Here is a 24,737-nt window from a genome sequence, read left to right as displayed (position 1 = left end):
TAAAAATCTGAAGCCCTTCGGGCATGTGAATCCATCTCTAGATACAGCTACAACTAAAATCTGAAGCCCTTCGGGCATGTGAATCCATCTCTAGATACAGCTACAACTAAAATCTGAAGCCCTTCGGGCATGTGAATCCATCTCTAGATACAGCTACAACTAAAAATCTGAAGCCCTTCGGGCATGTGAATCCATCTCTAGATACAGCTACAACTAAAAATCTGAAGCCCTTCGGGCATGTGAATCCATCTCTAGATACAGCTACAACTAAAAATCTGAAGCCCTTCGGGCATGTGAATCCATCTCTAGATACAGCTACAACTAAAAATCTGAAGCCCTTCGGGCATGTGAATCCATCTCTAGATACAGCTACAACTAAAATCTGAAGCCCTTCGGGCATGTGAATCCATCTCTAGATACAGCTACAACTAAAATCTGAAGCCCTTCGGGCATGTGAATCCATCTCTAGATACAGCTACAACTAAAATCTGAAGCCCTTCGGGCATGTGAATCCATCTCTAGATACAGCTACAACTAAAAATCTGAAGCCCTTCGGGCATGTGAATCCATCTCTAGATACAGCTACAACTAAAAATCTGAAGCCCTTCGGGCATGTGAATCCATCTCTAGATACAGCTACAACTAAAAATCTGAAGCCCTTCGGGCATGTGAATCCATCTCTAGATACAGCTACAACTAAAAATCTGAAGCCCTTCGGGCATGTGAATCCATCTCTAGATACAGCTACAACTAAAAATCTGAAGCCCTTCGGGCATGTGAATCCATCTCTAGATACAGCTACAACTAAAAATCTGAAGCCCTTCGGGCATGTGAATCCATCTCTAGATACAGCTACAACTAAAAATCTGAAGCCCTTCGGGCATGTCTCTAGATACAGCTACAACTAAAAATCTGAAGCTTCGGGCATGATACAGCTACAACTAAAAATCTGAAGCCCTTCGGGCATGTGAATCCATCTCTAGATACAGCTACAACTAAAATCTGAAGCCCTTCGGGCATGTGAATCCATCTCTAGATACAGCTACAACTAAAATCGAAGCCCTTCGGGCATGTGAATCCATCTCTAGATACAGCTACAACTAAAATCTGAAGCCCTTCGGGCATGTGAATCCATCTCTAGATACAGCTACAACTAAAAATCTGAAGCCCTTCGGGCATGTGAATCCATCTCTAGATACAGCTACAACTAAAAAAGCCCTCTGAAGCCCTTCGGGCATGTGAATCCATCTCTAGATACAGCTACAACTAAAAATCTGAAGCCCTTCGGGCATGTGAATCCATCTCTAGATACAGCTACAACTAAAAATCTGAAGCCCTTCGGGCATGTGAATCCATCTCTAGATACAGCTACAACTAAAAATCTGAAGCCCTTCGGGCATGTGAATCCATCTCTAGATACAGCTACAACTAAAAATCTGAAGCCCTTCGGGCATGTGAATCCATCTCTAGATACAGCTACAACTAAAATCTGAAGCCCTTCGGGCATGTGAATCCATCTCTAGATACAGCTACAACTAAAAATCTGAAGCCCTTCGGGCATGTGAATCCATCTCTAGATACAGCTACAACTAAAAATCTGAAGCCCTTCGGGCATGTGAATCCATCTCTAGATACAGCTACAACTAAAAATCTGAAGCCCTTCGGGCATGTGAATCCATCTCTAGATACAGCTACAACTAAAAATCTGAAGCCCTTCGATTAGGCGCTAATTTCTGATTTCAAACTGACAGAGTCTCCCGCCTTATTTGAGGTTTCAGACTCTGCCTGTCCCCATCCCCGCCCACACCCGTTTTTAGAAAAACTCCAGAAGATTTTGCAAATCCCAATCTTACGGTTTCTCAAATCCAGAAACTCAAAAATCTGGAAATGAAAGAAGAAGGGAGAAATCTGGAAATGAAATTGAAAGGAAGAAATCTGGAAATGAAGAAAGAAAATAGAAAATGAAGATTTGAGAAGATCCTTAAAAATATTTTATTATTATTTTATATTTCGCATTTATTTTATTTTTCTGAATACGGATAGTTTTATGAGTTTTGAAGACACTAGGAATAAAAGCGCTCTTTTACTTTGTTCATTTAAGACAACATAGTTATGTTTAGTTGGTAATCAACGCAGCACTTGGGTTCGACACTTTTATGGTCATGCGGCAAAGCGCCGCTCCTTTCAGAGGACAATTCAGAGACTTTTCAGCTTCAAGATCGAAGAAAAGCTTTGTTACAAGTGAACTTGGGTGAACTCGGGCGAAGTGGACGCTTTGTTTGACCCATTATTAGTTATTGAAGTTTCTGATTATACAAGCACTCTATTAAACAGTAGATAAGGCGATGCGGACTATTGTAGTCGCTCGAGGAATTGTTCTTAGCCCATTGATGATGCCCGGGTGTTCAGGTGGCTGATCCACTACTTGAACTGGGAATCAATTAATCCTCGCCTCCGAAACTACTCTGGGCAGCCTCACTTACAATCTCGCATGCGGATTTTCTGTCAATTATGGCAGGACCTGTTTTGATTTTTTCTTCCCCAAGAGATGTTATGACTGTAGAAAACACAAATATCGACTTGAGCTGCGCAGGAAAGAGCTTAAAAATCGACCTCAAAGAGTAAGGGTCGTGAGAGATTTGCCATAAGAATAAATATTTGATCCAAAGTGCACTTTGTGTCAAAATTCAAGCATTTTTTCTTCCATGGAATTAGTCCTTAAGAGCTCTTTTAAAAGCAATGACGACGTTCAATTTCCCGCCGCCAGAAATAACTTGGTGATGGGTTCATTTGTTTAATTTCTTCGTTTAAATTCGAAGTTTAAATTGGCCTGCCGATAAAAATTCATCATACTATTCAGTGGGGCGGATAACCAAGTCATTATATACGGCTGAGTTATCCTCCTCGCCCGTCAAAAAACGAACCCAGGTAAAGTTTAAATCATCAGAGAGTTTGGGCAACGCGCTGGCCATGAAGATTTCCACCAGAGCAACTAGGTACTTGGGCTTTCATCTCCCAAGTTTACAAAGAGAGGTAAGCAAAAGAAAAGCCCACCAAAAGACGGACCAGTTCGCGGCTGCACTTGAGCAACGTCACGACTTCTGACAGCGGTGTTTATCGATGCAGGAATTGGCTTTTAGTACCCCCTTCTGACACTAAATTTGTGGGAGCGTGTTCCCAAGAATAGCATCGCGCTAAGCCCAGTAGAATTAATTTTTCAAGAGCCAAATCAGAGCGCGGGTGAAAGGTTACTCTGACGTTGCCGAGGCAGAAGTAATTGTTCGCAAAAGTGCGAAATTCGACGAGCAAAAGAAGAAGGAGAACAACAACAGCAATCCTCCAGAGACCACAAGTGCAGAGAGAGGCCACTCCTCGTTATTATTAGCAGAGAGTACAACCCCGAGTACGACAAGAAGAATCCAAGAGACGACATCAAGGAAGATTAAAACAATAAAAACGGCGGCCCATTCGGCGAAAATAAATTCACAGGACAGGAGCTTTAAATAACATAATCTCGTGACGTCAATTCACTTTTGTTAATTAGCCCCAAATGTAGCCATTCCGGCGGCCGAGGCCTCGTAAACCAGCGAGAAAAACCTTTCACGGTGTCCAGTTTGGATCTGTCACGCGTCCTTGGTGGAGATGTCTTCTCGGAAACAGCAGTTCAATTGCAAGAGCAGGGATACTAATCTGGCTGTCGGTAGCGATCCAGACGATTGTGTAAAATTTGAGATTCTCATTTCGAATTTCAACTCGTGAGTACTTCAAAAATTTGAGTTTCCGGGCATTTTCAAGCACCGCGCTCAAGCCAGAATCCACTTCCCAACTTGTCTGAATCTTGTAGCTCATTCGATATTAATGAATACGGGAGACACTTCAATGAATAATAAATTCCTCTAGTCCACGGCCGATCGAACGCCTGACCGACCCTTCCATCCCATTTCCAGCGATTGCACAAGCCATCTTTTAATTGATGGATTGGTCTACTTGCAGGTGAGTGTCTATAAGTTATTTTAGTTGAAAGAATCAGTTCTTTCATATTTTAAACGCTGAATTATTGAGCAGACTTCAGCGTGGACATGTTTGTTGCTCGATAGAATGTGTAATAGAGAGAAAGAAAGAGAGGGATCAATAATACTAACGCTAATCTTTAGCGGGATTAGAGCCAAAGCAGGTGCAACACCGGATGATCACGGATGAAGATTGGTACTCCACCGGAATAGATAGCCGATTTTGCCGATGATTTCAACAAGGATTAAGAAGGAGAAGAAGATCGAGCTTTTGATGAATGTTTTCGACTTTCCTGGTAAGTTCATCTCTCGCCAAATTAGCCCAACCGGTTTATTTTTAGCTCGCCACTTATATTATTAGATTTCTTCACTTTTTAACTTTAGCAATTTCCATTTATTGTTTCTGGAAAAGCGGCGCGCCCATTCGCTAAAAGGAAAATTGCTCGGAAAACAAAGAATTTCAGCTTCGCTCTATTTTAACTTTCATTTCCTCAAAAAGAAGATTTTATCAAATTTATTATATTTTTCTTTCAGAGAATCCAACAGGGAAAAAAGAAATTCTTCAAAAGACGAAAAAAGTCACCATTTTCATCAGTCATTTCTTCTGTCGAACTCTTCAGATTTTCTGTGCCTTCCAAATTCTGACAAATTATTCTCGAATTCTCGTCTTAAATCTCGCCCATTCAGAAATGCACGAAGATGGAAAGAGATAATGCTCCTGCTCAAGCCATTGTCACCGTCAATGGAACAAGAAAGGTAAGAGCTTTTTCTCAAAAAGTCAAAATCCTCTTCAAGAGCGAACTCTAGGATATGCTCGAAGCAGCAGAAAGCGACATGTCGAAGCTCCACGGACGCCACAATCCCAATCGAGCCTCTTCTTCGCCAGATTTCGAAGTTCTAAGCGGCCCCAACCTCGAAAAAACGAGCTCGAGCTCGCAGAGACCGCCTCAGAGACACTCTTCACCGACGACTTCTGCCTGTAGCAACTTATCGCAATCGGACTGTTCCGAGCGCTTTGCCAACATGACTCTCGATCGCACTCAACTGACAGCCGAGAGTACGCAAGAGCAGATGCTCGGACAAACAAACATCTCAACTTCTCCTTCTCAAGATTCGAGAGTTCCCGATCCGAACAGTAGATGAATTACCATAAGAATTTTTTGGCCGAAAAAAAATTTTTTGAGATAATGGCATATTCTGAAAGCCCATGTCAAAATACGTCGATCCCCAAATTTCTAGGGCTCAATGACGTCATTATGACGTCATTTATGATTAATAATTGTCCGAAAAGGCTCCAAATTCATGAGACTTTGGAACGCTTTTTGAGGCGGTTATCGTTGGAAATATATTTTTCTGCTTATAGCATGTTGTTAGGCAGGAAAAATTACGTGGGGACCCGAGGTTAATTTATCGAACCGACCGGTTTCGAAAATTACCGGACACTAGAACCGGTTGGTAATGATGGTTTGAGCCCGGGTCCCCACGTATTTTTTCACGAGGAATCCGAATCCGCTGAGAAAATAAGGATTCAAAGATGTTTTTGGCTCTAAAAAGCGTTCCAAAGATAAAATTTTGAAATGAGCCGGATGACGTCATAATGACGTCACATGGCCCTAGAATTTGGTGATTCTGTCTAATTTTTTATGGGCTTTCAGAATATGCCATTATCTCAAAAAATTTTTTTTCGTCCAAAAAATTCTTATGGTAATTCATCAGTAATGGATTTTCTCTCAGCCAAGTTGAGGTAAAAACTTTTTATAAAACATAACCCTAACCTTCCTTAGTCTTGAAAATTTCAATAGTTTATGTTGTTCAGATTTTAACGACGGTCGGAGCTGGCACTTTCGGCCGAGTAGAACTGGTCAAGCGCCGTGGAAGCTCGAATTCGTACTACGCGCTCAAGAAAATGCGCATTCTTCAAGTGATAAACCTCCGACAAGTCAGCCACGTTATTTCAGAGCGTCAAATCCTCAGTTCAATTAGGTAAAGTTACTTTACTTGTAACACTTCTTCCCCACCAATTCTTTATCAGCTTTCTAGCTCTCCATTTATTGTGAATTTGCTTTGGACAACGAGAGATAATATTCACCTTTATTTGCTTATGGAATATATTCCAGGTAAAATCGAAACATCACACTAGTTTCTTACCCCGTTTTCAGGAGGAGAGCTCTTCACTCATTTACGAAACGAGGGTCGTTTTGACGAAAACAGAGCTCGCTTCTACGCCGCCGAAATCGTATGCGCCTTCACTTACCTCCACGCCGAGAACATCGTCTACCGCGATTTGAAGCCCGAGAATGTCCTGATCAGTAAGAAGGCTAGAAAAACAACAAATCTACTGTCTTTCTTTTAGATGTAGATGGGCACATCAAACTGACAGATTTTGGATTTGCGAAGCGAATTCGAGATCGAACTTGGACGCTCTGTGGAACGCCTGAATATCTTTCGCCAGAAGTGATTCTCAATTCTGGCCACGGAAAAGCGGTCGACTGGTGGAGTCTTGGAATCTTAATTCATGAAATGCTAGGTTCGTTCGGACTTTTTCGATTTCTTTTATTCACAAATTTTTAGTGGGCGAAGTTCCCTTTGGCGGGAATCATGTGTTCGAAGTCTACGAAAACATCGTCCGCGGCGAGGTCAACTTCCCGTTTTATTTGTCCGTCAACGCCACTCAAATCATAAGAGGCCTTTTAAAGCGAGATCGAACATACCGACTCGGGAATATGCGCGAAGGTGCAGCTGATGTCAAGAATCATCAATGGGTAAGTCCATCATTTTCCGGGCCATCTTCCAACATTTGTTCTTTTAGTTTTCATCGATAAACTGGGACGATGTTTTGGAAAAGCGGCTGATTCCACCGATTATACCTTACGTAATGCACCCTGGCGATCCTGCGAATTTTGAAGAGTACGATCCCGAAGAGGAAATTCAGCCTCATGAGATTCTCAATGAAGCCGATGTCCAGGTACACCCTTAATTTTATTTCCTTTCTTAACAATTCGAAGGCGCAATTTGGAGACTTCAAATTTTGCTCGGATCGACTTTTCTCCACTTCTCCCTGAAGTCAAATGTAAAAAAAGCAGCGAGTCCAACACGATCAAAAAACTTTCTGCACATTCACAAATGCGAAAACTCCTGGAATTGAAAATTCAATTGAAATGCTGTAGATTTGAAGAAACCCAGTCCAAATCAAAGTCCAAAACATCAACATCAAAAAGCAAGTTCAAAAAAGCTAAAAAGCATTTCTTATCAAAGTCACCAAATTGCGATCAACAATGAAACCCGCGCCTTTTCTGATGCATCTATACTTTTCTCAATTTTCTTTCATCAACGCAGACAAAAACCTCTGATTGACAAGCCCGTCAAAATTCAAGTATTCACCTCTAAAACGGACTTTATCGCCGATTTCATTCCTCCAAGTTCCCGAAAAGCACAACCACCCCCTCAAACAAGAAAACCTGAAATTTGTTCACTTTTTTTGCCCCTGATTTTCTCCACCTGGTTCTTGGGAAGCCACCGATTTCTTTCTTATCTAGCCCCTTAAACTCGAAACTACCGTCTCGATTTTGGCAATGTCTTCAAATGTTCTCGTTTGCGCGCCTTAGCGTTCTTTCTTTTCTTATCAATCCCCCGAAAATCTCTTATCAACCCCATTAAAATCCCTTTTTCGAATTTGAAAACGATTGAGCCGCAGCTTCTTGAATATCTACTTCAATGCCTTACTACTTTACTTCACATTACAGTTGCTTACAAGTTTTTTAAAAAATCTCAATTTCAATAATGAATTTTTGAAATTGGATTTGTCTGTATCTTATTTTTTTCTATCTCTATGTTTCTGCATGTGATCAAAAGCTTCACAGTTGAGTGTTTTGACAAAAATACTGAAATAAATAAAAAAAATACTGAAGCTCTCATAAAGCAAGTCTCTTAATAGCAAGCGCTAGAATGGATGTTGATGATAATATAGAAATAGTTCATGCGCCAGGTTATGAAGAGGAACAAGCGCAAAACGAAGCGCAAGCCACTGGAAACGGTGATGTAGAAATGCCCTCACAAGAACAAGAAGCGTCGACGCTAGAATCCGGAGAGCTGAAATCTTCACAAGACTCAAGAAATGCCGAATCAGATTATGACTCTGACGATTCAGACGATATAAATGTCCAAATAGGTATATTTTCTCATTAAATTGATCAACTACAGGGCCATTTAGGCGATGAAAACCCACTGCAAATATCAGATAAGAAAAAAGACTCGGAAGAAAATGGTGCGAAAGCGGTAGAAAATGGCGATGCGGAAAATAAGGAAAAAGATGCCGTAAAAGGGATCGATCTGAATACAAAAGGAGACATTGATGGGAAAGCCGTTATTGATGTCATCGTCGAATCCCTTCCCGAAAAACCATGGAGGCTGAAGGGTGCGAACTTGAGCGAGTACTTCAACTACGGCTTCGTCGAAGAAACATGGAAAATTTACCAAGAAGAAGTGAAGACTGGAAAGAAAAGCCTTCCACCGCCAATCATTCCAAGATCCATAGGATCAGGTCCACCTCCTGTTATTCCCAAAACTTCACCAGGAAGAGCACCGCCGATTATGCCGTCGATGCCATCCGGGCAAATGCCGCCACGAATGCCGCCTGGTATGATGCCTCCTCGCCTGCCTCCAGGGATGATGCCGCCGGGAATGCCTGGCATGCCTCCTGGAATGCCACCGATGATGCCGGGAATGCCAGGAATGCCGCCTGGAATGCCTCCTTTCGGAGCACCACCATCATCAGCCCCTCCTTCCGTGAAAACGGAGCGTTGAACTGCCCATTTTTAAATGTCTTTCATGTCACAAAATACCAAAAAACAAAATTGATTTTCTCTTCTTTCTAGTATGAGATGGTTGGATCTAACGCGCGTCAAATCGAATCTCTTCATACTTGACATCGAAGTCGACGTTGCCCTCTGTGTTTCATCCGTTTTGTTTTCCAAAAAAGTTGGCATCTTTATCGAAGTTGATGAAAACACGCCGGACCGAAAGCTCCGCCCGCTAGAATGGCAGAAATCTCCACCGGTTTGGAAGTCAGCGTACGATCATTTCGCCGTTTTTCGACCCAGCCGTCATGGGAGTTACAAATTTTCCGTCATAGACGAGCATGGAGAAAGCCAACTGACCGGTTATTTGAAAATCGCGCCCCCTAAAACCTTCGAAGCTTCTTCTGTCGTTACTTTGATGCCCAAGTTGATGGGGCAGTTTTCCGAGTGGGGCGGCGTGTTCGATCGTGTAGAAGAGCTAGGCTACGATGCTGTTCATTTTACGCCCTTGCAAAAGATCGGGTCGAGCAAAAGTCCCTATTCAATCGCAGATCAGTTGCAATTAGAGCCATCGTTCAACGTCGAGCAAAAAGAACTCGAAGAATTTCTCAAAACCTCATCTTTCAAATTTGTCCACGATGCTGTCTGGAATCACACCGCGACGAATTCTGAGTGGGTCAAAAGCAATCCGGAAATCGGCTACAATCTCTTCAATTCACTTCATCTCATCCCTGCTTATTTCATCGATCATGAACTTCGAGCTATTTCTAATGAGCTTTCGGAATCCGAGGCTGAAATTCATTCAGAAACTGATTTACAGAAACTAGGAGAGCTGATCCTCTCCCGTCTTCGTGGCCTTCTACTTTATCAATTTTATCAGTGCGATGTCGAATCTGAAGTTCTCCGGTTCAAACAAGCTATTTCTGCCTTTTTAAATTCGCCTATTCCAGTTCCCGAAAAGCCGAAAAACCTATCCCTTGAATCGAAATGGGCGCGTGGCGAGAAATTTGCAAGAAAAGTGGATTTTGGAGATGAAGTTAGTCGAGTTGGAAATCTTATAAAAGCGAGGGAATTGCGACCGGAAGAAGCCTTGGCTCACTTCAAAATCACAATTGACTGGTTGAATGAAATCGAGGAAGATAAAATGCTCGAGCATTTAAATAGCGCTGTGAATGGCACTCTCGGAACGGTGCGTTACGAAAGACTCGATCAAAACGGTCCGAAGAAGGGTCCAATAACCGTTGAAAATCCACTCTGCCCTCGTTATTTTTATTGTCTCGATTCAACTATCAGCCCAGAAGTGATCATGGAAGACGTTGAAAAGCGAAAAAATGTTCTAGCGCACAACGGATGGGTAATGAATTGGAATCCATTGAAAAACTTCGCTGGCGATCCGGAATGTGACGTTTATCTGCGACGCGAGCTGTGCGCTTGGGATGATTCGATCAAACTCAATTACGGCGATGGGCCTGAACACTGCCCCGTCCTCTGGAAACGGATGGAAGAGTACACTCGCTGGCTGGCACGTCACGGATCGGCGATTAGAATCGATAATTGTCACTCAACGCCGCTCAACGTCGCGGAGTTCTTCCTGCACTGCGCCAGAGATGAAAATAAGGATGTTGTCGTCATCGCTGAGCTCTTTACTGCGTCCAAGGAGCAGGATGATCAGTTTGTCTCTCAACTTGGACTTGATTATTTGATCAGAGAAGCACTGCAATGTAAGCAAAATTTTCAATCCTCAATCAATGATCTCAATCAATTTCCAAAGCCTTACCCTTATCTCAACCCTAACCTAATTTCAAATCTAGCGCACAACAATGGCGACTACTGTCAAACAATCCGTGCCTTCTGCGGCATGCCAATTGCATCGCTGGAATCCACCCGTGAAATCTCAAAGCTCGCTCCTGGTCTCCTAATGGATGCATCTCACGACAACCCGAGCTTATACGAAAGTCGTCCGATCGAGTCATTCCTCACGACAGCTGCTATCGCTTCCTTTTCCGCCAGCCCAGTCGGTTCCAATTACTTCTACGATCAATTAGTTCCAAAGCATGTCAATATCGTCAACGAAACAAGAAGATACTCGACCAAATCCTCTTCAAACTTTCCGCGTCGAGCGCTCAACGATATTCGCAAAGAAATGAGCAGCTCTGGTGCAAATTTAATCAACCTAGAATGCAGAGAAAATGCCTGCGTTATCACTCGACGGGACCCAGAAAACAGGCGCGAGTATATTCTAGTTTCAGGAAATATCTACGACAAGAACTCGCCACTTTCTTCTCAAACAATCACCCTTAACACGACTCTGGAAAACATCAAGGTCCGCCTCCATTCAAGACTAACCTTCAAAGACGAAAATTTCACAAATGATGAGGAGATCATCAATGGCCTCTCTGCCGAATACTTCACTGAAGAAAATGTCGATCTGGAAACCTGTTCATTTATTGAAAAAACCTCTCCCTGCTCTTATTCCATCACGCTAGCAGCTGGAGCCGTGATAGTTCTAACAGGACGAGTGCCTTCCGAGGAAACTGAGAAGCTTTCGAAATGCAGCAACTTGGCTAACTCTCCGTCAGTAAGCCAAGAAGTTCTTGATCAACTCACGCTTCTTGACTTGAATCAAATCCTTTTCAGCTGCAAGAAAGAAGAAATGTCCAACAAGGGAGAACAACACGGCGTTTACAATCTTCCTGGTCATGGAGAATTCCCCTACGCTGGCTTTGCCGGACTCTATCAGTTCTTACTCGAGCAATCGCAGTCGATTCCAAGCGATTGGAAGCCACTAGCGCAAAACATGAGCGAAGGAACTTGGCTTGTCGACTACTTGATCAATAGAATCGACAATCAAGCACTCAAGAATCATCTGCATGAGCTTTTTGAACCACTGCGGATTGTCCCAAAAGCATTCGTGCCGAAAATCCATCTAAAATTCCTCCAGAACATAACTGAAGCACTCTTTGATGAAGTTCTTGGACGATTTCCGGAGTGGATTCGCGAAACGCGATTCACAAGATATTCCTCAATCGCTACTGTTGCTATTCATGGAAATGTTCGCGGAGCCACGTATCCTATTGACAAAGGCGAGAAGAAATGCTCCATGGCCGCTGGGCTTCCTCATTTCGCAGAAGGAATTTGGCGATGCTGGGGAAGAGACTCTCTTATCGCCCTGAAAGGAACGCTGATTGTTACTGGTCGCTTGGAAGAAGCCTGGGAAGTGATCAAAGCTTTTGGTACGACTCTCCGGCACGGTCTCATTCCAAATCTTCTTGGAGAAGGGAAAGTTTCTCGATACAACTGTCGCGATGCAACATGGTTCTGGCTTCATTCGATCAAGGACATTTTCAATGCTGGACTGACCGATATTCTCACCAGAAAAGTCCGGCTTTGCTACGCTGATGATGATGCTCCATTAGACCTTGAAAACGGTCCGGAATTCGAGGTCCAAGAACTGGTCCAACAAATACTTCAGCGACATGTGGACGGGATCGATTTCGTGGAGAGAAATGCTGGTCCGCAAATTGACATGCAAATGAAACAAGAAGGGTTTCATGTTCGAACAAAAGTCGATAGAAAAACCGGCTTTCCAATGGGCGGAAATCGCTGGAATTGTGGCACTTGGATGGATAAAATGGGCGAGTCCGATCTCGCTGGAAACCGAGGGTATCCTTCGACACCAAGGGATGGAGCTCCGGTTGAAATTGTCGGACTTTGTTTTGCCGTCGTTGCGTGGCTCCATAAAATGCACGAGGATGGGCTTTATCCACACGCTGGTGTTGAATGCGATGGTGCTATGATGACTTGGTTTGACTGGGCGAATAGAATTAGGAACAATTTTGAGAAATGTTTCTTCATCCAGTTTGGCGTTTCTGACTCGTTCTATGGTGATACTTACCAAAGCTCTGTTCCTGGAGCAGACAGTCAACTACGATGCAACTTTCCCATAGGAACGGTACCGATTCCTTTTTTAAGGGGAGGTCGTCAATATCGGGGTTGCTCTTGACCAAAAAATGCGGGAAAACCTGATAGGATAGAAAAAAATAAAATTGTAAGGTGGAAAGAAAAGGGTTGTAAAATTCGACCGGCGCAAACGAGAAAAAATATTGGTCAGAAAAAATCGGTTAAAAATGCCGCCAAAGTAGAGCCATTTCGCGAAAATTCACCAAAAACGGTCATTTTTTTTCAAAAATTCATCGATTTTACCCCCTGAAACTTTTTTTTATTAAATAATTTTAGTCTCAACAGACTCGTCAGGATCTGTAGATTCCAAAAATATATTATTCATATGCACACTATATGTAGAAGTAAGATTTTCATCTCCCCCGAAAATCCATATTGACGACCCCCCTCTTAAATACATTCTTGAGAACATCTGATACCCTTTATCAGCCCTAGCCGTTGCTCCAGCTCTTGTTTCCCCGGAAAATGCCATTGTCGCCCTCTCTACCGTCCACGAAAAGCTTAAAAGCGGCCTTGGTCTCCGAACTTTATCTCCCGAAGACGACAACTACCGACCAAGTTATTTCTCCGACGACTCACTCGACCCTTCGACCGCCAAAGGCGCCAATTATCATAATGGACCGTCCTGGGTTTGGCCACTTGGATACTTTCTTCGCGCGGGAGAGAAATTCGGCCTAAATTTTGGCAACGAAGCTCTTGCTGCTCACGACGATCATATTTTCGCATCGCCTTGGATGGGACTTCCAGAGTTGCAGAATGAGAATGGAGCCGATTGCCCTGGATCGTGTCCGATTCAGGCCTGGTCCACTGCTACACTTATCGATTTTGCTTCGCAAATGCACAAGTAATAATCCTCTTATCAATCATCTATTTAACTTTTTCGATATTTATTTTAAAAAATCATGCTCTACTGCAGTTCAATCTTTCGTTTTCTGTTACCTACATTTTCTGTTAAAATTCGAATAAAATAATCAACGTGACTTTCATTTTCAAATATTGATATTTAAGAAATCGGCGTAATAGTCTCAATGGATTGCCTAAAAGCCGTGCGGGAGTACATCCTTTCCCTCATCGAAAAATCGGGAAAGGATCAAATCAAAACGCTCATTCTCGATGCTGAAACAACTAAAATCGTTTCCATGGCCTTCAGTCAGTCGGACTTGTTGAAACATGAAGTCTATCTTTTTGAGCGACTCGATGGAAGTGCCCGTTCAAATATGAGTCAGGTGGTGGCGATTGTGTTCGTTCGACCGACGCAAGAAAACTTTGGACTTTTGATTAAAGAACTCAGATCCCCTGCATATAAGTATGTCCATTTTTACAATCAGCGTTTCATCTAAAATAGGAACTATCACATCTTCTTCTCCTCGACCATCGACCGTCAGAACCTGAAAGAACTCGCTGAAGCAGATTCAAATGAAGTTGTCCACACGGTTCAAGAGATTTTCGCCGATTACCAGCCGTACGGTGCTCATCTTTACAACATTCCAGTGGCGAAAATGAGCTCTTCTCAAATTGGAGAAATCGATCTTCGTCGAATTACAGGTAAAATCGGAAGCGAGCAAGTCGCCTAAGCAAATTTCAGATGGATTGATGGCTCTCTTACTTTCCATCCGTCGCTACCCAACCGCCATCAAATACTCAAAATCCTCGAATAACTGTCTCCGAGTCTGCGAGCGTCTAACATCGAACGTTTCCCGCGAACGGGAGCTCTTTCAACAAGCAGGAAAAAATGACGTAACTCTGGTCATTCTCGATCGCCGTGATGATGCTGCCACGGTACTAACTTTCTTTCGTTATTTCCACAGTTGTTTGTTTAGCCCCTGCTTATGCAATGGACGTATGAGGCGATGTTGCACGAAATTCTGACCTTGACAAATAATTGCATTGATTTGACTGGAATCAGTGGGGTTCCAAAAGAACTGCAGAAAATTATGATCACCGCGGATAGCGACGACTTTTACGCGAACAATTTGTATTTGAACTTTGGCGAGATCGGGCAGAACATCAAGAAGATGGTCGAAGACTTTACCAGACAAAAACAGATCAATCAGAAAGTTGACTCGATTCAAGATATGAAGACTTTTGTCGAGAACTATCCAGCGTTCAAGAAACAGTCAGGGACAGTCAACAAGCATGTTGTATTAGGTAAGCAATACTGTATTTTGGGATAAAGACTTGTAAGTAACTCGAACCTCAAATGAGGGTCCCTTATTAGATGTAGTAAGTTCTGTTACAGTAAGTTATCTTTTGATAGTTGAGGAGCTTTCAAAGCGGGTGGGAAGACACAAGTTGCTGCAAGTATCAGAAGTAGAGCAAAATATCTGCGCTTCGGATGATCTAGCAGAAATTACTCAAAGTAAGAGCATTTCCAAGTGCTTTTGGGATGATCCTCTTTTGTAGGCATACGAGACCTGATCGAGGATAAAGATGTAAATGCCAGCGCCATTTTACGAGTTGTCGCTCTTTTTGCGCTGAAATTCGGCTCAGCTAACGAGCAAACTTTGAGAAGCCTTTCTGCCTCTGCTTGCCAAGCAAAACAAATCAACAGGACGGAGTTTGATTCTAACATCAGAGGAATAAGGGACTATTCTTCGGGCATACAGGTGCGTTACTAACCTTACGAGCATGGTATATTCGATACTGAATTGTTAATTTCCAATACGGCCTGTTTTGAATAAATGAATAACCAAAATTCAGATCGGCGAGTCATCCAGTGAGAAAGTCCTGGGCGCTGCGAAAAAGCTCTTCCGTGGCGTCCAAGGCGTTGAGAATATTTACACGCAGCATGTTCCCCCCTTTCGTGACATTTTGGAAAACGTCGCCAAAGGTCGCCCGGATAATCGCTTGAAAAGTTACGGGCCCAATCCTCAGGCAGCATCGGTAACTATTGAGAATTTCTTTATTGCTTATGTTTCAGTCGCGCGATGTGATTTGCTTTATCATTGGAGGAGTGACGTACGAGGAGTCTTTTCATATTTATAAATTGAATAAGGAGCTCGCAGGTAAAATAATAACCCCATTTTCAATTAAAAAAAGCGTTTCATTAGGCAACTCGCGGATAACTATTGGCGGCTCATCGATGCTGAACTCCCGTCTTTTCTTATCCCAAATAGTCCAATCAAACCCTTCCACATCGCCACAAACTGTCTAAGAAGTCGTACTGTTCAGCATTTTTTCCAATTTTCTCATTTATATTTACAAGTTTCTTCAAAAGTTTATCCAGTCACCGTCATTTCTTCATTTCTGTGCTCCGTGCAATTTTTAACCAGTAAGTCCGTTCCCATTTTTCCCTTTTCTTACTGTGTTGTATTTACCTACTATTTGTATAACGAAAAAACTAGTTTGTTTGCGTTGGAGAAAAAAACGATTCTAGACGACGAACAACGTCAATATTTTTATCAAACTGTTCCTCTTTTAGAAACAAGTTGAGTGCGTGCGTGTATGTGCAGATAGAAAGAGAGAAGAAGTAGAAAAAGAAGGGAAAAAGGAATGGGCTTTGCCTACATAACGCCGGAGCAGCTCGAGGGCTTCGATGGCTACAAATATTCAAGCAAAGGTAAGGAAAAAGAAAACTCTTTTTTTTAAGTGTTCGAATAAAGATACGTCGCCGCTATCAAATTATGTTATGCATCCATTTTGGAACGCGACTGTGAAACTATTCCCTCGCTGGATCGCTCCCAATCTTCTAACCTTGACTGGCTTTCTCTTCCTTGTCTCCCAGACGCTTCTGTTCTCCCATGTCGACCCGATGTTCCTCAAGGGCGGGATCCACAACGAAATCGACTCGTGGGTTTGGTTCTACGGCGCGTTTGCTCATTTCATGGCGCATACGCTCGACGGGATTGATGGAAAACAAGCGAGGAGGACAGGTTCTAGCGGTCCTTTGGGCGAACTTTTCGATCACGGCCTTGATGCGTGGTCGACCTCGCTCTTTGTGCTCAATATTTACACAGGTAAGCTACTTGTCTTGTCGCTAGTAGTAAAGACAACAATTCTAGCCGTCGGAGACTTGTTTACAAGCAATGATCGAATGATCATCCTTTGGCTTTCGATGTTCAACTTCATGTGCTCCCACTGGGAAAAGTACAATACTGGACTTTTGTACCTCCCCTGGGCGTATGATGTATCGATGGTGACGTTCTTCGGCATTTATATTATTTCTGGTTTCATTGGGACGAAATTTCTCGGTGCACCGATTGTTGGAAGCATGACTATCATCAGCATGTTCAAGGTACTCATAATCAATCAATGATAACTTATCATGCTTTCTCAGGTTATTTTCTATTTGGGAACGATATTCTCCGTCTTGATGTGCATCAGAAACGTGCTGTTTGTCTGGAGAAAAGGCACTTGCAAGCAAAAAACGCTCTACGAGTGCTTCCGACCCTGGGGTAAGAAGTTTGATAATGACTTCTATTCTATTTAATTCTAGCGTCTCTACTCATTGCCGCTGTTTTGATCCTTCCATGGGCGTACAACCTAACCAATTATGACATAATTGGCCAGTGCCCTCGCCTTGTTCTTGGATTTTCAGGCATCATCTTCGCCAATATCGCGGTAAGAAGCAACCCAACATGAATTTCATTGAGACTACCTGAATTTAGTGCCGACTTATTGTCTGTCAAATGTCAAACACTCGTGCTGAAATAATCACGCCGCTGTTCGTACCCCTACTCGCTGGAATCGCATCAACTTCGCTCGTACTGCCGATGGTTTACCTCGCTCGACCTATTTGGACGATCACTTTTGGAATCTGTCTTGTTATGCACATACACTACGGTTGCGGCGTCGTAAGTACCAAATCTCCTCTCCCTTCTTTCAACCCTTTTTAGGTGCACGCCCTGGCTACCTATCTGAATATCCGAGTCTTCAAAATCATTCCAACAAAGACGGATTGACAAATTTGAAAACAAAAATATGTTTACGAGTTCAAAAAACAACGTCCAATAAAATAGCTTACGAATAATAAAAACGTATTTGTCGATTTCCAAGTAGGCATCAGTTCTCTTTAGCTTTTCGCAGCAGGATTCAAGGGGGATTTGAGGAGGGCCCATTCCTCCTATCCAAGATCCGGTTTTCCTCCACTCTTCAAAGCAGCATTAGCTTTAAGCTTCTTCAACCTAATACTTCGAACCAATCATCTGCAAAAACCCACACTCTGCACACGCAACTTTTTCAATACTTATTCAATAATATTCATTATAAATTAACACAACTAACGAATGAACCATGAAATTCAGACGATGAAGCTAGCAGTTACTTTGTTGTCATGCAGTGTTGTTCTTGCAAAAGTGCCTCATAAAGTTGATGACTTGGAGGAAATGGACGAGGATGAACGCAAACAGTTTGATGATGATATTTTTACCTTCAATGAAGATGGGGTAAGACCATTTCTAGTCGCCAGAATGAAAGTGTTTTTATTTTAGGAGGAGTGGGACGCCTGGGAAGAACTCAGCGAAGATCAAATGAAAAATCGACTTACGAAGATATTCGATCGCATTGATTCCAACAAGTAATAATCTAACTTTGTTTTCAACCTCTATTCATACTTTTCAGAGATGGAAATCTCGACCGCGATGAAGTCGTCGACCATACTTACAAGGCGCTTTTCAACATGGACGAACAAGAAGCAGAAGCTGAATTCGTTGAGGTATTCTTTAAACAGAAATAGGCTTGGTTACTTACTTTTTAGGCTGATGTCGACGCGAATTATCAGGTAACATGGTCGGAATTCGTTGAGGAATTTTATGGGCTGTCTCCCGATGATGAAGCGAATATACTGGCGATGGATACTGATACGGGAGTGGAGTTTAACCATATGTACTCAAGAGATCAGGTAGGCATTTCTTTCGGGTCTATTTTACCATCTTTTGAAGGCTCGATTCCAAGCAGCAGATAACGACCGAGACGGGAAACTCACCCTTGTCGAATACAAACGATTTAAAAATCCTCTTCAATCGAAAGATCTTCTCGATTTAGCAATTGAATGGGCTCTCCGCAGCGCAGACAAGAACAAAGACAAAAAGATCTCGTTCGAAGAATACATGAGCGACTTCCGAGAGGATCCTGGCAGCAATCTTGAGCATTACGGAGAGGAGTTTACTGACCAAGAAGAACAGAGATTTCAGGAGGATTTGGATCTCGACGGAGATGGTTTCATCGCGGGAGACGAGTTGAAATATTGGCTCGGTCCAGGAATGGGGTCACTGATTAACGAGGTCACCGTTCCATAAATGCCGTATTTAATACTTGATAGGGCTCTACGAAGATTAGTATGATAAAATGTAACAATACGCGCACTTTTTTCGGATCCCTTAAAATGATGTATTCCAATATTAAAAAAATAAAAGTGACACTGTAAAAAGACAACATCGCCATCGCTATTGAAGAGTCCGACCACATCTTCGACTCCGTCGACAGCGACGAAGACAATCTCATCACCATCCACGAGATGCTTGAAGGATTCCAAACCTTTATCGACAGCGACGTCACTGAATTTGGCGGCCAGTTGAGGCACATCAAAGACGAGTTGTAGAATTTCAGCGACCTGCCAAGTTCCATTGTTGCTAAACGAAAATTCCTGGTCCGCTTCTCAGCGATTCTTTTTTAGAAAGATTAACTGCTCTCTTGCCAAAACTTGACATTTGAACACAAAAAACATCATCATTCTGTGCAAATGCTAACATACTACCAAGGCTCCTACCAATACATTTCATGGAATAAGTACTAACTTATCATTCCATTGTCTCCAGCCTGTTTTAACTATCTTCTAAGTTACAAGATTAAATATTCTATCGATGCAATAAGACTAAATACATTTAACATAAGAAAGTTCTAATTTTTCAACGGAAAGCTTTCAGAATGGGCAGTAAAAAGAACAAGCGGGGTTTTAAAAGAGCTCAAAGACAGCAGCTTCTTATGATGGCCGAAAGATCTCGATTGAAACGGCAGAACCACCCGGAACTTTTTTATATCGTTGATTACGAATGCGAGGAAACAAAGGAAATATTCTTGCAACTGTCCGTCAGAACATGGAACGAGCTCATCCAGAAGACCATCTCCAATTCTTTAACTGAAATAAGTCTGATGGAATTGAAAAATGCGCATTCTTTTACAAAAGATGTCTCGGCATCTCAAAATGTTCTCAAGCCACATATTGAAGAAAAATAGTCGCCTACTGCCATTTTGTGTTCATATTTATTATTTTTTGTCCTTTGAAAAGACTCTTTTCTTAAATAAAAAATCTTAGAGTCAATATGGGCAGAGTGCCGGCATGGAAAAAGTCGCAATCAGATCGACTTCGAAAAGCTCGCTTGAAAAAGGAACTGAAGGTCAAGAAGCACCCTGAGCTTATTCACATTGTTGATTACGTGTGCGAAGTAACAAAGGAAGTCTTCCTGCAACTTTCTATCCGAACATGGAACGATCTTATCCAAAAGACCCTCTCCAATGCTTTCCATGACTTCAGCTTGATGCAGTTGAAACATTCAATTTCTTTCACAAAAGATATCATTCCACCTCAAAATGTTCTCAAGCCTTTCATTGAAAAATAATCTATATTACCAACTGCCAAAAAATTAGTTCCTTTTTCGTCTCTTGTCAAATTTTCGATTGCAATACGTAATTGAAAGATCCAAATTTTGACCCTCATTCTTTAGAAAATAGGTATTGAATGGAAAACTCTCGATATGGAGGTCAGCTGACGACTGATGTGTTGCGCGAAGCACGAGAAGCACTAGCCTTGTCTACGAGCAGACCAGAAACGCCGCTTCATACGAATCTTGCAGATCTACAAGGTCTCTTCATTCGAAAGAGACTTTTCTATGTCTCCAAATGACTCTCTTTATACCTTCCCTTTAGAAAGCTTGTCTGGAAGAAGAACTCCTCGGATCATCCAAAATGAGCGGAGGCCTAAAACAGGCTCTCTGCAAACGCGACCTTCGAGGCTCCAACCCATCGGCTCTAAAGATAGAGATTCACCGGAGAATTCTCTTCTTCGATCAGTTTCAGTAGTCAGTAGCCTAGAAGCAAATTCGACCGGACTAACTCAGTTCGTCAAGACAATGAAAAACGTAAGCTTTATTCGAAGAACCAATTTTTACCTGATTTCTAGTCAGCTCTTGACGCCCAATTGTCTCTTTCTTCAAAACTGATAGCAAAAATGGACGAAAGGCCGAAAAGTATTTCCAAGAATCAAGAAAGTATCTTATCAATATGCTCTTCAATGCTTGCTTACCCCGAATCAAAGGTGTCTTTTCGTCTCTTTTCTGTCTTTACCGTCTCTTTTCTAGCCACTTCAGCGAGCAGAAATAGTCAGAATAATGAAACGCATCGAACTGGGCCCAGTTAATCTATCCGTGTATGGAACTCAAATCTACAAATTATCCAGAGACGCGGATTTCTTCTTTTCAACCAGCGAAATGGCCGAGTGTTTGATCTCAAAAATATCCGAAGCGGATGAAATGCTGATAATTTCCCTCAAAGATCTCGTCATGTCTAATCCATCTCGTCTAGTTCAAGCTGCAGAAGCATGTCAGATCTCTCTTCCCAACCAAATAGAACGAGCTGTCAGTCGCATTCTCCTAGAAACAGAGCGGTTAGAAGCAGAAGGGACCTTTCTCCTTCAAAAGGGGAACGAAAGACGAGTTCAATTCCTCCTCCTTGTTCTCAGAGAACTCTTGAATGTCAACACCACAGCGAAAGCAATTGAAGAAAGTCCGAATTTATTCCAATCGTGCTTCAAATCCCTGCGCGTGTTCTCCGATTCTGAAGATATTACTTTCATTGTCGCTAGATTGCTAAGCAAAAGTAAGTCATTTCTATGTACATTTCTCAAATATGTAAAATAATTGAAAATAGACAGGAAAAGAGAGTTTTTTGTATTAATCTTTATTGTTTTTTTTATTCGATTAATCTGAATTATATTTCGATTTTTTTATGTTTGACAGAAACTATAGGTTTGTCTCTTGGAGACAGCACACCATAGATTGATGGTACTGAATACTTATAGGCTTCGTTTATGGCCTCTTTAAATCGACGCTCTAACTGACTGAATGAGTTCGATGACATCGTATTGTTTTGTATTTTATTGAATCTTTTTTCAATATCCTCTTCTGTAACATGTGTACTGTAACTGTCGTTGTCATCTCCCATGACAGCCTCACGAAGCATTGCATCGAAAAACTCCTTCTGCGCATCATTTAGAATCTCAAAGGTTTCTTTGAGATCCCTGAAAGCATTGTGAAACTTAGCAACTTGCTCAGGCTTTAGCCCCTCAAAAAACTCTTGAAACGAGATCATGTTTCTTTTCTCAATGTTGTCCTCGCTCGATAAAGCTTGATTATATACGGATCCAGGCGGAAGTTAAGCTATTTTATTAAATATGGACCCGGCTTATTCTTCCTGTCTATTTTTCACTCATAAAGTCAGTTCCAAAGAACTCTTTTTATGAAGTTTATTTTTCTTTTTTTTAACTCAAGTTTTGAAGTAACAAGACTGGTATAGCCATGTTTTTGTTTCAATTAAAATTTTAAAAGACAGAAAAAGGTTTTTTTCCCATTTTCTTCTTTTCAAATTAGAATCAAAATGATGATGAAGAGTTTTTTCGCCATCTCAGCCGAACAATTCATAAAGAGGTACATTGAGTCCAAAGGCGTTCGTAAAACGATAGACGAGATCCTCTGTTACTGGATTAACGGGCATTTTGGGCACCTTATTGCCGTCAACATTGTCATTTTGGCCATCTTGGGCATCACCGGATATAGCCGCAACAAATTGACTAATGAAGAATTCCCTCTGCTCAGCATCAAGAATGTCGTAGGATTCTTTGAGATCCTTGAGAGCATTTTGAAACCTAGCCGCTTGCTCAGGGGTGAAGTGCTGGAAAAACTCTGTCAACGAGATCATTTTTTTTTATTGGTGGTTCATACTCGAGAGAGCTTGATTATATACGATAAGAATTTAACGTATTACCGCGAAATAAGTAGTTAAGCGGAAATAAAGTTTATTTTTTCAATGGAATTTATTTAAACTCAGCTCTTGCTTCCTGTCTATTTTTTTGCTTTTCGTTATTTTTACGCTTAAAAATAGGCAGAATTTTGTGATGAAAATCGCAATCGGCTGTCTCTTTTTATCCTTCTCTTACAATCATAGAAGACGAACTAGAGCCGCTTGATCTTAAATAGTTCCCCCTTGAATAAATACTAAAACCCTTTTTTAGCAACGAATAATCCAAATGTCTGCTCGCTGATCCACAGTATCGAACCCAAATGGATACTGCATATAGCGCAAGGAATAGAAAAATTCATCCGCAGTCCAAGCCTGATTGTCCACTTCCTCTTTGCAGTTGGAAATGCTGCGGTGAACTCGATTCATAATCTGAAATTCTTGGCTACAGTTCGACGCGTTCTGAGTTTGTATCTCAAGCGAGCAACGGCTAATGATAAACTAGCAAAGGAGGAAGAAGATGTTTTGTTAAAAGCATTGCGTGTTTGCGCGAATTTGTCCCTGGAAGAGGCAACAGCGAAGTCAGTGCTAGACGAAAGCGGTCTCATGAGAAAAGTAGTCGACGTCCTGAAATGCTCTGTCGAGAGCAAAAGTTGGTTCGGCCGGCCAGACGAAATCACAAGATTTAGTGTTACAGTCATCACAAATACATGCTTCTTCTTTCCTAAAAACTCCGCGCTTCAAATGGAAGAAATCATGAAAGTAATGGTCAGTTGTCTTCTCAACTCAAAACTGTCTACGGTCTGCGAAGTCTGTCGCGCGCTCGCGAATCTTTCTCGCGAAGAAACGGTCAAATCAATAATCGTCAAAGAAATCGACTTGGCGTTGTTTGTCACCTTTCTGGAATCACCTGATTCTACTCTTGTTTCGTACACTGTCGGCATTCTCACCAACTTGTCTTCCAACTTCGATCTTTTGCCTTCTTTATTACGGAATGAGCAAAGTGGAATTGAAAATCTGAAAGCAGCGATAGTCGAATTCGAGGACTGGGAATTAGCTACGCATATTGCCAAATTATTCCTCAATATTGTTGATAAGGTACAAGCTAAAAAAGCTCCCTATTTTCATCACTCGTTTTCAGAGGAATTCTCAACTGACCATGTCGATCAAGAGCACTTTCAAGACCGTTTTGAGTACCTTCCCAGCCTCGACTAATAAAGAATCTGCCATTTCCAAGAGGTACATTTTCTTAGAAAAGAGACGCTCTCTAACCGATTTTAGACTGTTTTCAGAAGTCGTCGAAAAGTTCAACGAAAAATGCGCCTAACTATTATCACTCCAGGAGTCCTGTATTATTTTTTTACCTCTACTTTTGTACTCACCAAATGAGAATTATTTTTCTATAAATATAAGCTCGTAAACGGAATTTTCAGAGAGAAAGAGAGCAACTTTCTACCGCTTTTATGCCGCGCTAGAATCGATTTCAAATTGTACAAACTCGAGTTATGAAGGCCCAAGACTGGTAAAACCATGTTTGAGGTAAAAAAACACTCCAATCTTTTTGACAAACCATCGCTTTTAGCCCCTTTTGAAAGGACTTCTCGTCCTGCCGTTTTTCATCTGCATCCTTGGAGCTGCCCTCTTCGCCACTGGAGTCGAACACAGCGCGCCCCTCGACATCTTTTTTGTTCTCATCATTCTATTCATTACGTTTCTTTTAGTAGTTCTCAAAGTCAAATGAAATCCCCTTCTATTCTCTTTAACATTTACTCTTCAGCTTTTACTGCACACTTTTCTTGATTTTCTTCAAATACCCTTTCCTCTTTTTCGATACTTTTTCTTTCTGAAATAGCTCTCATCCCTTTTTTCTTCGTAGCTGAGCAATTTCAGAAAGAGAAAGCACCAGTAGCGAATAACTGTAAATTTCGTCTTTTTCTTGAAATCATAGAAGACTAATATTGACATTTGAACATAAGAATTGATCAAAGAATGGGTATTTTCAAATCCAACTTCGAAAAGCTCC

The 24,737-nt window shown here is 41.8% G+C and overlaps 7 protein-coding genes and 1 long non-coding RNA gene across 10 annotated transcripts; all 8 read left to right on the top strand.

The window, feature by feature from the left end:
* Positions 1–3,213: 3,213 nt before the first annotated feature.
* Positions 3,214–4,670, top strand: LOC145699522 (uncharacterized). Its single transcript, XR_014134032.1, has 4 exons — positions 3,214–3,755; positions 3,901–3,993; positions 4,155–4,306; positions 4,545–4,670. It is a non-coding gene; the product is annotated as an uncharacterized LOC145699522 (long non-coding RNA).
* Positions 4,666–7,841, top strand: LOC145699517 (cAMP-dependent protein kinase catalytic subunit-like). Of its 2 annotated transcripts, none has more exons than XM_081776791.1 (10): positions 4,666–4,766; positions 4,818–5,147; positions 5,731–5,754; positions 5,827–5,993; positions 6,051–6,127; positions 6,170–6,319; positions 6,364–6,537; positions 6,582–6,772; positions 6,820–6,975; positions 7,016–7,841. In XM_081776791.1, the coding sequence occupies exons 1-10, from the start codon at positions 4,710–4,712 to the stop codon at positions 7,070–7,072; spliced, it is 1,383 nt and encodes a 460-aa protein (XP_081632917.1). In that variant the 5' UTR covers positions 4,666–4,709; the 3' UTR covers positions 7,073–7,841. The 2 variants fall into 2 exon arrangements, with proteins under 2 accessions (XP_081632917.1, XP_081632918.1); XM_081776792.1 differs by having other exon boundaries at positions 4,695–4,766; positions 4,806–5,148; positions 5,729–5,754.
* An 89-nt stretch (positions 7,842–7,930) lies between these two features.
* Positions 7,931–8,863, top strand: LOC145699521 (uncharacterized). The gene is made up of 2 exons (XM_081776797.1): positions 7,931–8,178; positions 8,221–8,863. The coding sequence occupies exons 1-2, from the start codon at positions 7,956–7,958 to the stop codon at positions 8,811–8,813; spliced, it is 816 nt and encodes a 271-aa protein (XP_081632923.1). The 5' UTR covers positions 7,931–7,955; the 3' UTR covers positions 8,814–8,863.
* Position 8,864: 1 nt separating this feature from the next.
* LOC145697966 (glycogen debranching enzyme-like) lies at positions 8,865–13,746 on the top strand. Its single transcript, XM_081775173.1, has 4 exons — positions 8,865–10,527; positions 10,618–12,758; positions 13,043–13,055; positions 13,196–13,746. The coding sequence occupies exons 1-4, from the start codon at positions 8,886–8,888 to the stop codon at positions 13,612–13,614; spliced, it is 4,215 nt and encodes a 1,404-aa protein (XP_081631299.1). The 5' UTR covers positions 8,865–8,885; the 3' UTR covers positions 13,615–13,746.
* Positions 13,747–13,778: 32 nt separating this feature from the next.
* LOC145699516 (vacuolar protein sorting-associated protein 45-like) lies at positions 13,779–16,117 on the top strand. Its single transcript, XM_081776790.1, has 9 exons — positions 13,779–14,072; positions 14,112–14,311; positions 14,352–14,545; positions 14,587–14,914; positions 15,024–15,125; positions 15,170–15,372; positions 15,467–15,649; positions 15,687–15,771; positions 15,817–16,117. Exons 1-9 carry the CDS (start codon positions 13,795–13,797, stop codon positions 15,918–15,920), a joined length of 1,677 nt encoding a protein of 558 aa, XP_081632916.1. The 5' UTR covers positions 13,779–13,794; the 3' UTR covers positions 15,921–16,117.
* Positions 16,118–16,169: 52 nt separating this feature from the next.
* LOC145699519 (ethanolaminephosphotransferase 1-like) lies at positions 16,170–17,915 on the top strand. 2 transcript variants are annotated; one of them, XM_081776793.1, is made up of 8 exons: positions 16,170–16,325; positions 16,369–16,722; positions 16,768–17,000; positions 17,043–17,160; positions 17,202–17,326; positions 17,374–17,559; positions 17,602–17,656; positions 17,765–17,915. In XM_081776793.1, exons 1-8 carry the CDS (start codon positions 16,259–16,261, stop codon positions 17,779–17,781), a joined length of 1,155 nt encoding a protein of 384 aa, XP_081632919.1. In that variant the 5' UTR covers positions 16,170–16,258; the 3' UTR covers positions 17,782–17,915. The 2 variants fall into 2 exon arrangements, with proteins under 2 accessions (XP_081632919.1, XP_081632920.1); XM_081776794.1 differs by lacking the exon at positions 17,765–17,915 and having other exon boundaries at positions 16,171–16,325; positions 17,602–17,746.
* Positions 17,916–17,976: 61 nt separating this feature from the next.
* Positions 17,977–19,992, top strand: LOC145699520 (reticulocalbin-2-like). Its single transcript, XM_081776795.1, has 6 exons — positions 17,977–18,150; positions 18,196–18,281; positions 18,326–18,419; positions 18,462–18,605; positions 18,646–18,964; positions 19,135–19,992. The coding sequence occupies exons 1-6, from the start codon at positions 17,992–17,994 to the stop codon at positions 19,302–19,304; spliced, it is 972 nt and encodes a 323-aa protein (XP_081632921.1). The 5' UTR covers positions 17,977–17,991; the 3' UTR covers positions 19,305–19,992.
* A 433-nt stretch (positions 19,993–20,425) lies between these two features.
* Positions 20,426–24,676, top strand: LOC145700483 (uncharacterized). Its single transcript, XM_081777756.1, has 8 exons — positions 20,426–20,565; positions 20,630–20,841; positions 20,883–21,017; positions 21,061–21,577; positions 22,989–23,812; positions 23,856–23,953; positions 23,996–24,253; positions 24,297–24,676. Exons 1-7 carry the CDS (start codon positions 20,442–20,444, stop codon positions 24,039–24,041), a joined length of 1,956 nt encoding a protein of 651 aa, XP_081633882.1. The 5' UTR covers positions 20,426–20,441; the 3' UTR covers positions 24,042–24,253; positions 24,297–24,676.
* The last annotated feature ends 61 nt before the right edge of the window (positions 24,677–24,737 follow it).

Source organism: Oikopleura dioica, chromosome 2 (genome assembly GCF_907165135.1).
Source record: "Oikopleura dioica chromosome 2, OKI2018_I68_1.0, whole genome shotgun sequence".
NCBI lineage: Eukaryota > Metazoa > Chordata > Appendicularia > Copelata > Oikopleuridae > Oikopleura > Oikopleura dioica.
Note: the sequence above shows the minus strand (reverse complement) of the source record. Positions and strands in the feature narration are given on the sequence as shown.

Bases quoted from the DNA above. Each gene is read 5' to 3' on its own strand.
- LOC145699521 (XM_081776797.1), top strand. From the start codon at position 7,956: ATGGATGTTGATGATAATATAGAAATAGTTCATGCGCCAGGTTATGAA. The intron at 8,179-8,220 runs GTATATTTTCTC...AGGGCCATTTAG, and splicing joins CGATATAAATGTCCAAATAG to GCGATGAAAACCCACTGCAA.
- LOC145699517 (XM_081776791.1), top strand. From the start codon at position 4,710: ATGGAAAGAGATAATGCTCCTGCTCAAGCCATTGTCACCGTCAATGGA. The intron at 6,320-6,363 runs GTAAGAAGGCTA...TCTTTCTTTTAG, and splicing joins GCCCGAGAATGTCCTGATCA to ATGTAGATGGGCACATCAAA. The intron at 6,976-7,015 runs GTACACCCTTAA...AACAATTCGAAG, and splicing joins TCAATGAAGCCGATGTCCAG to GCGCAATTTGGAGACTTCAA.
- LOC145699516 (XM_081776790.1), top strand. From the start codon at position 13,795: ATGGATTGCCTAAAAGCCGTGCGGGAGTACATCCTTTCCCTCATCGAA. The intron at 15,126-15,169 runs GTAAGAGCATTT...CCTCTTTTGTAG, and splicing joins TCTAGCAGAAATTACTCAAA to GCATACGAGACCTGATCGAG. The intron at 15,772-15,816 runs GTAAAATAATAA...GCGTTTCATTAG, and splicing joins ATTGAATAAGGAGCTCGCAG to GCAACTCGCGGATAACTATT.
- LOC145700483 (XM_081777756.1), top strand. From the start codon at position 20,442: ATGGAAAACTCTCGATATGGAGGTCAGCTGACGACTGATGTGTTGCGC. The intron at 20,842-20,882 runs GTAAGCTTTATT...CCTGATTTCTAG, and splicing joins TCGTCAAGACAATGAAAAAC to TCAGCTCTTGACGCCCAATT. The intron at 23,954-23,995 runs GTACATTTTCTT...AACCGATTTTAG, and splicing joins GAATCTGCCATTTCCAAGAG to ACTGTTTTCAGAAGTCGTCG.
- LOC145697966 (XM_081775173.1), top strand. From the start codon at position 8,886: ATGAGATGGTTGGATCTAACGCGCGTCAAATCGAATCTCTTCATACTT. The intron at 10,528-10,617 runs GTAAGCAAAATT...TTTCAAATCTAG, and splicing joins GATCAGAGAAGCACTGCAAT to CGCACAACAATGGCGACTAC.
- LOC145699520 (XM_081776795.1), top strand. From the start codon at position 17,992: ATGAACCATGAAATTCAGACGATGAAGCTAGCAGTTACTTTGTTGTCA. The intron at 18,151-18,195 runs GTAAGACCATTT...TTTTTATTTTAG, and splicing joins TTACCTTCAATGAAGATGGG to GAGGAGTGGGACGCCTGGGA. The intron at 18,965-19,134 runs GAATGGGGTCAC...CACTGTAAAAAG, and splicing joins GAAATATTGGCTCGGTCCAG to ACAACATCGCCATCGCTATT.
- LOC145699519 (XM_081776793.1), top strand. From the start codon at position 16,259: ATGGGCTTTGCCTACATAACGCCGGAGCAGCTCGAGGGCTTCGATGGC. The intron at 16,326-16,368 runs GTAAGGAAAAAG...GTTCGAATAAAG, and splicing joins CTACAAATATTCAAGCAAAG to ATACGTCGCCGCTATCAAAT. The intron at 17,327-17,373 runs GTAAGAAGCAAC...ACCTGAATTTAG, and splicing joins TCATCTTCGCCAATATCGCG to TGCCGACTTATTGTCTGTCA.